Source organism: Pseudochaenichthys georgianus, chromosome 12 (genome assembly GCF_902827115.2).
Source record: "Pseudochaenichthys georgianus chromosome 12, fPseGeo1.2, whole genome shotgun sequence".
In the NCBI taxonomy this organism is placed as follows: Eukaryota; Metazoa; Chordata; class Actinopteri; order Perciformes; family Channichthyidae; genus Pseudochaenichthys; species Pseudochaenichthys georgianus.
This window is the reverse complement of record NC_047514.1, coordinates 2,477,437-2,489,512: the sequence shown is the minus strand read 5'-3', so window position 1 is coordinate 2,489,512 and position 12,076 is coordinate 2,477,437. Positions and strand designations below refer to the sequence as shown.

The 12,076-nt window shown below is 39.1% G+C and overlaps 1 protein-coding gene across 3 annotated transcripts in view; it reads left to right on the top strand.

The window, feature by feature from the left end:
• Positions 1–10,812, top strand: part of rab27b (RAB27B, member RAS oncogene family) — a 77,074-nt gene extending 66,262 nt beyond the window's left edge. For all 3 annotated transcript variants that reach the window (XM_071204936.1, XM_034096319.2, XM_034096318.2), the window contains 4 exons: positions 2,219–2,307; positions 3,739–3,842; positions 4,491–4,614; positions 8,548–10,812. In XM_071204936.1, coding sequence (XP_071061037.1) covers positions 2,219–2,307; positions 3,739–3,842; positions 4,491–4,614; positions 8,548–8,734 — 504 coding nt within the window. In that variant the 3' untranslated portion in view covers positions 8,735–10,812. The remainder of the gene's footprint in view (positions 1–2,218; positions 2,308–3,738; positions 3,843–4,490; positions 4,615–8,547) is intronic.
• Positions 10,813–12,076: the final 1,264 nt, after the last annotated feature.

The window sequence follows — 12,076 nt, the reverse complement described above, 5'->3', positions numbered from 1 at the left end:
GGCTAAAATAGTGAGGCGTCTCGCACAAGTTCGACGCCGTCACAAATCACAGAATTCACTTAAACACACTTAAGCACACACCCTAACTAACCACTGTAGCAGAACTAGCACAGAGCTACACAGAGCGTAAGGAGAGCACCGAGAGCCGTCTGACACAGATTCAGACCTCTCCTGTCTAACTGAGATGTTACTGGAAGGTGTGGGCAGGGATTGGTGAGTCGGCCCGACCTGCTCCAATCCAGATCTTCGGTCACGCCTACCGGAGGAGGGACAGGAAACTGGCATCCAATGGCGTCCGGGCAACGGCACATCTCATATACATATAACGTACACGGCTGAAAACAATCCCAGACAGGCTAACGAGCAGACAGCAGCAGCAGCCCCCCCCCCCCCCCCTTAAGACACAAACTCACAGTTTTGTTAACCATGCCTACCTACCTAACCTACCTAATAATTCTGAAGGACTAAAAGACTCGACGGAAATCTCTACACACAGTACACATAACGACCAGGTGGCGTTAGTTTTTGTTTGCGTTTACTTGACAGCCCTAATAGAAATACATTAATCTCAGGAAAGAGAAGAAATTAATTATGCCAGATTTGAGCTAATGGTTCATTTCCATCTGCAGACCGTGATTGTGGTCAATTTGGATATTATAGAGGTGTTTATATATTTCGCTGCTACTGAGAACTTACCATTGCTAAGGAGGATCAAGGGACGATGTGTAGTCATATCAATCCACAGAGAAAAGTCTGGTTTATTGAATGTCAGCTGTGAACAACATATAGTTAGTTTTCTCCATCAGTAAGCACGTGGAATACTTTTTGAATATGCGTTTATATAAGCGCTTTGAGCACCAGGAAAAGCGCTTTATAATGTAATGTATTATTATTATATTTGTGGAGAGCACACAACTTTGGATTCATGATGGCTAAACTGTACCATGTTACGAAAGAACAATGACAAGAGAAGGAAAGAAGTTAGAACGATGGAGAAATCCACAGCAGGAACACACAGGACGTAAACAGTAAAGGCAACAGCAGAAGGCAGACAGGAAATGCCTCTAACAAGAACACTGTATGGGCTCTGTCTGGCTGTGTTAAAAAAAACTGGTTATTAGGAAAATTAATTTGGACAGAACAGTAAACCTCGATCAGTGCTGCCGCCATTTTAAATTGCGTTGCTGTTGCCGCAGTTCCAGCGGATGCAATACGATCAATTCATACAAAAAAGTAATTTAAAATGCTTGCTGTGAGTCAAATCGTTGGTTTAGTATGTAACTGTTTATTAAGCAGGATGATGTGCAGCGAGGCGTCTTTTAACCCCGTCTGTGTTCTTTTTATTATTAACAACTGCCTCACTGTACAGTATCCCTCACATCGTGTGTAGTTATACATTACCTGGAACCAGTCGACAACCTACTTCAGTCCGATTGGGGACTTTTTTCCTTGGACGTGAATGTGCAGATGTGGCATTTTAGTGCCCGAACCTGGCATCGTAATCCAGCAATCCTTAGATTCAATAACAAACATGTCTCCCTTTTGAGGAATCGCTTTTGTCAGATGTACGTCTCAACACTTTCAAGTTGAAAGTCAGTTGTTACCTGGAAAACTGAACAAAAAGCACTTTACTTTTTTTTTTTTTTTTTTTTAAAGTGTGATCCGTGTCAACACAGCTTTCAAAGAGAGTGTCTCATCTGTGAGAATGAGAGGTGTGAATGACGCCCGGGGCTTCATGCTGAGACCCCGAAACAACAACCAGCTGCGGCACACTAGAGTTCATCATTACAGTCAGAATAAATCAGACATGCTGAGAAATCAAATAATGAAGCAGTGGAGTTTGTTAAAGCCCCTCGAGCTATGAGATACACCATTTATTTAGTTTTCTTTGCCACCATCTTGAATGTAAGAGGGCTAGGACGGAGAGTTCTGTTTTCTGTTTGGGAGTACCGGGAGATGTAATAGTGATATCTGTTGTTGGTGTTGCCTGCAACCCAAAGGCATTGAAAGTAGTAGCTGCCATTTAAATGTTTAACACAGTTCCTATCACTTTATTTCTTCAACAATGCGCCAGTATCTGGTCCTACTGGTTAAAACTAATGCCTGCTGCAATAGATCCTTCCTTCCCAAGTGTTCAAACTTCATTTTCTCTATATAAATGTTTTTGTTAATTGTATCTGATCAAGTAACTGAACTAGTTTTGTTTATGACCCCTCAGGTGTACACAGCGGCCAATCCCAATGCGACGACAACAGGGAAAACCTTCAAGGTTCACCTTCAGCTATGGGACACAGCTGGGCAGGAGAGGTGGGTGGATTGTCTTTCCTTACCTCATATCAATTACAGTTTAAGTTTGCACACAATTATCTATATTCACACTTTTCAATGACTTTTTCAATTCAACGTGGCTACAGATATAGATGTATACAGCATTGATAGTCAACCATGTCTATGCTGTCCTTTCTTGAAATACACATGGTAAGTAATGTACTGCAAATATGTCCAGAGTCCACTGTGCCCAAGAGGGACATCTAATCATGTGCCCACTGGCTTAATGAAGGATATAATAACCCATTGGGTTACGATTCCTTTTTTCTCAGTTTCGCATCAGTAATGTTGGCCACTAGCGCAACTCCATAGACCCCCATGATAACCCAAATGACCTTACAGCAGAAATAAACATGTTTACAGCCTTATACAAAAAAACGGTTTGGTCTGTGAGGGTAATTCCCCCAATATTTACTAGGAGAGAAACACGAGCTCTGGTTCTATCTACAACAATGCATGATTTGTACACCTATTGACGAGCAAATCGTATCATCAAATCAGAGATGGTAGCTGTAATGCTTAACTTTGATTGACTTAAAGAAGCCCTATAATTTTTAGGTTTTTTTAAATTTCCTGTAGTGTTTATATAGTTCTTTGTGCATGTAAATGGCCTGCCGTAGAGGGAGCTTTGGGAGACATGAAAGCATGTAATATTACATGTGACAGTACAGCCCCTAAATATCAACCTGAAAATTAGCGTGACATGTCTTTTAATAAAGCAAATGTACAAAGGGTAGATATTGGGTGCTTCTGGGAGTGACACCACCAGCGATAATAACTAATATGTAAATATGGCTTACTACTGAGCAAATATCTTATACGCAAACAATCGCGATCAAGCAGCCGACATCAGGGCGGTTCCAGTCTGACACACTGGTCACATGAATAATGAGTGGGTGCTCCGTCAAAAGATCCATTTATGAAAATAAGGATTTGTTTTCTGAAGAAATAAAGTTAGGATTATGTAACTGACGGTGAGTCATCCTGCAATGATGAGTCATCAGGCCTTTATAAACAGATTAAACAAATCGAGGCCAGTGGCAATTAAACACCACACACACTCCCGCACACATGATTGACATATGGGGGGTGTGTGCGTACAAGGAGGCACACAAACAATGATAGTGATCTGTTGAAACATTCAGTGTGATGATACAGGCTCGAATTTCAGCGATGAGATTTATTATCTTACTGAGATGTTGCATTGACGTGAAGGGCATATTCACCTGGCCCAAAATAACATACATGCAACAAAACTCTGTTCTGAAATGGTGTAGTCTCTTCACACACACATTTGTCGGAGTTTGCCGATAGCATTGTTGGAGAAACTGCACCCTTTAGGCTTTTCAGCTCTGACTTCAAATCTTAGCTGCCATGTCCTTTGTTTGATTTGCTATACGCCTCTTACAGATTCCGCAGCCTGACGACGGCGTTCTTCAGGGACGCCATGGGCTTCCTGCTGATGTTTGATCTCACCAGCCAGCAGAGTTTCCTCAATGTCAGAAACTGGATGAGTATGTGTCTTATATTTAGTTTAGTCAATTTATTGAACATGTCAGAAACAAAAAAATATAACAATAATATATATATATTCTCTTTTTTTCACTCAGATTAATAATTATAACAAAGTACCAACAAAAAAAATAATAATAACAAACAGATAGTTCAGATAGTCTCTGTTCATGTTCAACAGGGGCAAGAAGAAGCTTAAACAAACTGTTCTGGTCCTCCCCCCTCTAACATATATTTTTCTTATAAAACATTAGGTCATCGTCATCAGCGACATGTTTGTCTTGTTAATCTTTTTTTTTTTTTTTTTTTACTAAACAATCAGAAAGAAATTACTTTTTACAATTACAAGAAATAACAACAAATGGGATTTTACAGGTCCTGTTCGTAACCATTAATGATTTGACTCCTAAATAATACTTTCATTTTAGATAACAATCAATTTCCGTTCTAGCTTTAACATTACTCTTTCGTGCCACTAGAGGTCCAAATTCCACAGGGGTCAGAAACGTTTTATTTGGTCATGGATGAAAGGAAGCCTGATGAAGGACATGTGAAGACAGCATAACATAAACCAGCACTAAGCGGAACTATCCGTTTTCCCTTTTATACAAGTGTTGTTTAATGTTGTTGTTTGTTTGTGTTGTTTCCAGGCCAGCTACAGGCCAATGCGTACTGTGAGAATCCAGATATCGTGTTGATAGGAAACAAGGCGGACCTGACGGACCAGCGGGAGGTTCAGGAGAAACAGGCCAAGGAGCTGGCTGATAAATACGGGTACGTTTGTTCGTTCGTCACATGAAGTATTTGGAGCAGGAGTTTTATTTGGAGCTACTGGAGTATTAAAGGTCACCTGTTATGCAAATTCCTCTTCTTCATGTCTCCTCTACATCAACATGTGTCCCCTCTTCTTCATGTCTCTTCTACATCAACATGTGTCCCCTCTTCTTCATGTCTCTCCTACATCAACATGTGTCCCCTCTTCTTCATGTCTCTTCTACATCAACATGTGTCCCCTCTTCTTCATGTCTCTTCTACATCAACATGTGTCCCCTCTTCTTCATGTCTCTTCTACATCAACATGTGTCCCCTCTTCTTCATGTCTCTTCTACATCAACATGTGTCCCCTCTTCTTCATGTCTCTTCTACATCAACATGTGTCCCCTCTTCTTCATGTCTCTTCCACATCAACATGTGTCCCCTCTTCTTCATGTCTCCTCTACATCAACATGTGTCCCCTCTTCTCCATGTCTCCTCTACATCAACATGTGTCCCCTCTTCTTCATGTCTCTTCTACATCAACATGTGTCCCCCTCTTCTTCATGTCTCTTCTACATCAACATGTGTCCCCTCTTCTTCATGTCTCTTCTACATCAACATGTGTCCCCTCTTCTTCATGTCTCTTCTACATCAACATGTGTCCCCTCTTCTCCATGTCTCTTCTACATCAATATGTGTCCCCTCTTCTTCATGTCTCTTCTACATCAACATGTGTCCCCTCTTCTTCACGTCTCTTCTACATCAACATGTGTCCCCTCTTCTTCACGTCTCTTCTACATCAACATGTGTCCCCTCTTCTTCACGTCTCTTCTACATCAACATGTGTCCCCTCTTCTTCACGTCTCTTCTACATCAACATGTGTCCCCTCTTCTTCACGTCTCTTCTACAATCAACATGTGTCCCCTCTTCTTCACGTCTCTTCGACATCAACATGTGTCCCCTCTTCTTCATGTCTCTTCTACATCAACATGTGTCCCCTCTTCTCCATGTCTCTTCTACATCAACATGTGTCCCCTCTTCTCCATGTCTCTTCTACATCAACATGTGTCCCCTCTTCTCCATGTCTCTTCTACATCAACATGTGTCCCCTCTTCTTCATGTCTCTTCTACATCAACATGTGTCCCCTCTTCTTCATGTCTCTTCTACATCAACATGTGTCCCCTCTTCTTCATGTCTCTTCTACATCAACATGTGTCCCCTCTTCTTCCTGTCTCTTCTACATCAACATGTGTCCCCTCTTCTTCATGTCTCTTCTATATTAACATGTGTCCCCTCTTCTTCATGTCTCTTCTACATCAACATGTGTCCCCTCTTCTCCATGTCTCTTCTACATCAACATGTGTCCCCTCTGTGGAAAGAGACTCTGAAAGTTTCAGGAACAAAGATTCTCTCTCTTTTTGATCAATTTCTATAAAAACCTGTCTGAAAATGAGCTGATCAGATTTTGGCCACTTTATGATGTCATAACAATTTGTTGTCTTGTGTAGCCATTAGCCAATCAGCAACCAAGGTACCAACCCCCCCCCCCCCCCCCCCCCCCCCCCCCCCTTATCACCTGAATCTCCTCCTGGAGCACCATTGTGTTTTTGTAACCAAATCTCTCTCAGAGGGGCGTGGGGAGGGGCTCCTTGTTTTCATCTGAAGTAACAGACGGAGAATAAACGGCACATGATATTTGTTAGTGAACAGCCTACAGGTTGGATGGAGCCACTGCCCCTTCCATGTTCCCTCGACTCTCCATCACCTCTTTATCGTCCGCCTGTGGTTAGAATCACATGCAGTCATTACCTGTCAGCCACCCTGTGATGTAGCTCCTGAGCTAAGTGCTGAATAATTGTATCCATATATTATTTTAAGGTCTCAGGTCTCCAGCGTCTGCCAAACTTGGCTGTTTTTGCCTTTTTTAAATTGAATCATTTTTGAAAAACGAACTTAGATTTGATATAGAGATAATATTATTTTTTGTTTTATGTATATTTTATGCTTTTCTGCATCAACAAATAAGTAGTTAAGCCGCTACAAAATATACACAATCCTCATGTGATGCATCTCTTACTACAAAGGAATTGACCCTTCATTTATTTCTTATTTAAGAATGAAATAATAATGAGATTTTTTGTTGTATTGTTACATCTAGCTAAGAGTGTAAATATTTCTGGTTTTGGCTCTAATACATTACAGCAACTCCAACTCCCTGAACATATGTTGCATTTTATTATATTATTTTATACTTTATAATATTTGATTTGACTGTGATGCGGATTAACAGTGTCACACTTAAACAGGCGAGTCAACATTTCTTTCTTTTTGGTCATTTCATCAAACAATTACTTTGTTGCAAACATACAGGCAAGAAGAAATGGTTAATCCGGCGTTAATATTAGGATGTGTATGGGTTTGTACAAAGATAAAGGTGACCTGTGAGCAATATCTCAACAAATGACTTCCTGCTAGTTAAACATCTTTTCCTGTGTAATTCCAACCAGCCAAGACCTTTGTCTTATGTTGCCTGGCAACAAAACTATCTTCAAGGAAGTCATATGTGTTAAACTCTGGGGCGCAGTGGGAAAGTGTTCAGGGGCTAAATCAGTCAAATTAAACGGTCTAACTCAGGGGAGTCAAACTCAAGGCCCGGGGGCCAAATCCGGCCCGTGACTTCATTGTATGTGGCCCCACAAGAGCTTGCAAAGAATAATACGTTTATAATACAGTTACATGCCGATTTACAGAAGCACGTTGCCCATGAACTACATGTCCCACAATGCATCTCAAATTTTACTTTTTTCGAAGAATTTGACTTTTTTTTCTTCTAAATATTCTTTTTTTCTTAGAATTGTTTTTGTAAATTTTACTTTTTTTTCAAATTTCACTTTTTTTTTTGGGATTGACATTTTTTTTCCAGAATTTGGCTTTTCTCTTTAAATCATTTTGTGACATTCTCACTGAAGAGACTTGCAATTATTTTGCCTAGACTTCTGCTTTCAGACGTAGTTAATTATGAAGCTATTACCCTATCCGATAATAAACCAATGCAGAGGAAAATAATGTAATATAATACATTATTTTATATATAGTAGGGATGCCAGCGATTATTCGATTATTCGCTACAGTCTCCATAATCGAATATTATTTTTAAAAATCGATTTTATTTTATTTATTTTTTTATTATTATTTTTCTGGCTTAGTTTCAACCAAAATATATATATATATACCGGTCGGTCGGTCGAATAATCGATTATTATTCGCCAGGGCTGCCGAATAATCGATTTTGATCATGGTCAGTTTCTGGCAACCCTAATATATAGGATATATTTATATATGTATTTTGATACTGTATAGTCTTAAAGTTACAACCGGCCCTTTGAGTGCAGCCATAATGCTGATGTGGCCCGCAATGAAATTGAGTTCGACAGTCCCCTGGTCGAACTACTTTCCCAATGTTCATGACACATTTTCTGAGCAGATCCGAATATCAGGATACGCACATTTCTTCTCACTTGTACTTAGCAAAACTTATATAGCTTTTCCATCACAATAACTTTCCTTTATCCCTATAACTGTTTCTGATATCTGTTTTTTGTGGTACATAGTATATTGTAATAGGGAAAGGCCTAAAGGCAGAAGATAAGAGTAAGATTTTAAATAACATTTTGGGAATAATGTGAAACTTTCAGTATATGCCCACTTTTCTTCCAAATTGGTATTACACTTTTATTTCCAGAAAACATGTAATATCTTCCTCTATCCCCCTCCCCCCCTCTGGGACTAATACTAAAGGTTTCCACTTCATTTTCACTTTATTCTCATGGACAATTCATCAGCATGACATTTCAAGTCTCTACAAGATGATTTTTAATAGAAATGACATATAATAAATCTGATGAAAGTCATTGGAAAATTGTTCCTAAGTGCTTTTTGTCGCCCACAGGATCCCGTACTTTGAGACGAGTGCAGCCACAGGGGCGGAGGTGGATAAGGCGGTCATAACGCTGTTGGACCTAGTCATGAAGAGGATGGAGCAGTGTGTCGACAAACCGCCCGCCGATCCAGCCAATGGGAACGGAGCCACGAAGCTCAGCGATGAGCAGCCCAACGAGAAGAAATGTGCATGCTAGATGAAGAAGGAAACGACCATTCAGCGCTCTTCTGTCGTCCGTCCTTTCTACTCGCCACATCTGTCCTTCGTTTACCTTCTCCTTCCGTCATCTTTGCATGTTTCTACCTCTTTTACACTTTCTAAAACTAACCTTTAACCATATTCTGCTTCTTTTTTCTTTATCTTCCTTCTTTATCTTCCTTCTTTCTCCTCCCATAAGGTTTGGCACTGTGGCAATGACACAACCCTGTCCCCCCTAGTGGCTATTCAAGGAAACACAGTCTTAGTCTGAGGAAATGAAAACAGGATGGGATCGTTTCATCACTGTCAGACACATAATGTGCCTCATTTACAGTAAAACATGCAGCCTGCCCGCTCCAAAGTGCTCTGCTCCCAAGTGGTTTGAATAATTTAAATTGATCTCTAAAGGCAAAAAGGAGATGTTTACAACTTCAATTTGAACTTTTTATGCAACAACAGTACATCACTTCGTAACAGAGGTAAGATGTTACCTCTTTAGGATATCACTTGATGACAGCAGGCATGAAGAGCTTGACATCAGGCTGTGTGTCTGTGTAAATTAACTAATGATCCTCTCCTGAAACCTTTCCTCCTGGACCAGGGAGAACAAATGTATGTCCCCCTCCTCCCCTGTTTCAAACATTGTTCATGCGATGCTCTACCTGTATGAGAGCCATGAAAGGACATTTCAGTGTTTCTGGTCTGGTTCACAAATGCAAAACGTTGTTCCTAAAAATGTAGCCACACAGTTTTTAACCCAGTTGGCTACAGCCTCCTGGTGGAGCTCTTTGACCCTGTGTTAGAGAGGCTGTTTCTGTTAGCTCAAATGACATGTAATGACAGCTGAATCTACAATGACCCTGCAGATGCATATTGGGAGTATATTGAACTTTATTAGCATTTTTCACAACTAAACGGTGTCATATTTTTATCACATAAAAGAAATACTTGTGTTGCCACTAAATAAAAATAGTTACCTTGGAACAGGTGTTGCTATGAGCTAACCGCTACATTTCCTCCTGTTTGCACGTCTGATTATCAGCTTGTGTAGCTAGATAGCCACAAACTAGCTAACGTAGGGTATCAGTGCTCAGTAGTGATAGCAGTGGCTACAAACGGTATGCTAATATTAACAAAAGCAGGCTAGGTGTGGAGTGAAGAGTATTTTTAGTAACTCATTTGGAAACATTTTGAGAAATGCATAGCCCACTTCTCACTGTACCATTAAAATCGTGCTATCAAGACTAGCTTGCTAGCTAGGTTGTTGTGGCAGTTGAGTTGCTGCTTTTAGCTATTATTGCTTTTCTTTGTCACTTTCTTACATGACTGCCATATGATAAATTAGAAAAATAATTGTCTAAATACGTTTACATTGCATTGATAACCTTTATTTCTTTGTCCCCATGATTATTTCCCAACCTTACTTCAAACTGTACGGAACAACAGCGGCTAAAGCTAGCTTGTTGATGTTAGCATTTTGATCGCGCCTTTCTTTTGCAGTTTACTCTTTATTTTGTCTTCAGATTAGTGTCAGACATGGCTGATTATGATTTGTATAGTATACCATCCGTACTGTACAATACATATGGGTACAGCAAAGCAATAGGAAGTGGACTAAAAAACATATGTATATTATTAATAGGGTATCCTAGTATAGAGTACCTGGATAGGCATATTGTTCCAAACTGATCTACTGCCTTGGCTTTGAAAGCTTTATTTCACTGCAGTGGAGCAGACTTTAATCTTTGTAGGAGTTTGAGATAATTCAGCACCTAACATCAGTTGCTCTGGGGATGCTATAGGTCACCCTATTGCTATCACTAAAATGTAATAAACATTTTATGTCAATTAGTATGAATTAATCTTAAACAATTGTAATGGATTTATGAGTGCAGAGCATGATTATCTATTTTAGATTATTATGGGAGTCACGTGACTTCTGATTTTCAGGGCAGCTGATTTTCCATCTCTTTATAATGACAAAGTGAAATATTGCTTTAAGGCTCCATCCACGACCAGTATTGTTGGAATATAAAGTGACCAATTATTTATATTAAAATAAATGTAAAACATAGATTATTATTTCAATTGTCATATTTTTGTGATGTCCTTCACATCTCACACATATCCATTTTTTTTTTTTATTCCATTCATATATTTTTTTTTTTCATTCCTATATTGCTCTGAATCTCTGTTTTCTATGACCCCACAAATTACTTAACAAAATGCGTTTCTCTTATATGAAGAAAATACACTTTTAAACTCTTCAGATGTACACTTGAAGTTACTGTGGACCAACTTTCTGTTGTGTATTGTGCATGGTTAACACTAAATAGTTTCTTTTTTTCATTGCATACCTGACCATAGAGCAGTTGCTTTGAAGACAAACGTAAGAACTCACATTCATATAGAAACTCAACTAAAAACGCTGCATTCAAGCCCTTTAAATTTAAAAGTCCAACTCAATGGTTTTCCTCATCATGTTACACCTCGATCTGCCTTACAGTACTTCATGCAAAATCTTGACCCAAGTTGAGGTGCACCAGAAACATGGGAAATACTATTTTTGCGGTTAAATCCTATTCTTCAATGAGCCAAGTTTTATATAGCAGTCCCAACTAAGAAAAGTATTACAGCATGTCGGATCTTTTAATGTGTGATTGTTTTTGTATTATTTGACTTTAACTATATATTTATTTGTTGTTCCTTCCTTTTCTTTTCCCTTCACAATATCTGTAAAGCGTCTTTGAGCACCTGTAAAAGCGTTAACAATTAAATCTATTATTATTATTATAAAAAGGTTGGTTTTAAAGTCAATTGAAACCAGGGGCTGCCAATCGGGTTAGCAGTATAGTAAAATGTAAATGTTACTTATTAATGGCAAAACACTTCCATGGTCATTTTAAACAGTATAAACGTTTAGTTTCAACAAATTTTGTATCAGTATTGTCTTTAGTATCGTGCCTAATGGATACATAACAAATCGAATTAAAAGGTAAAGCGTCAAAGCCCTTTGGCTTCACTTAATTGTCAGCTATATTTAATCTACCAGTGTGCCAAATTAAAAGAAATGCCACAAACAAGTGTTTTTTACCAAACAACATTCTGCTGTGCACTTAGAGAAAAAACTGCCTTCACAAGTAGAACATGTTTTTTATTTGGTGTATTAATCGCTTTTCAGTTTAAAACCTCACAAAGTTACCCGATAACAGCTGATCTCAGTGCCATATCAAAACCTAATAGTGTTGCATTTTAGTTTATCAAAATATGAATTTGCTGGCTTGCATTGTATTCACTCTAAGTTGCACACGGCATAATTGATTTCCCTGGAAAATACATC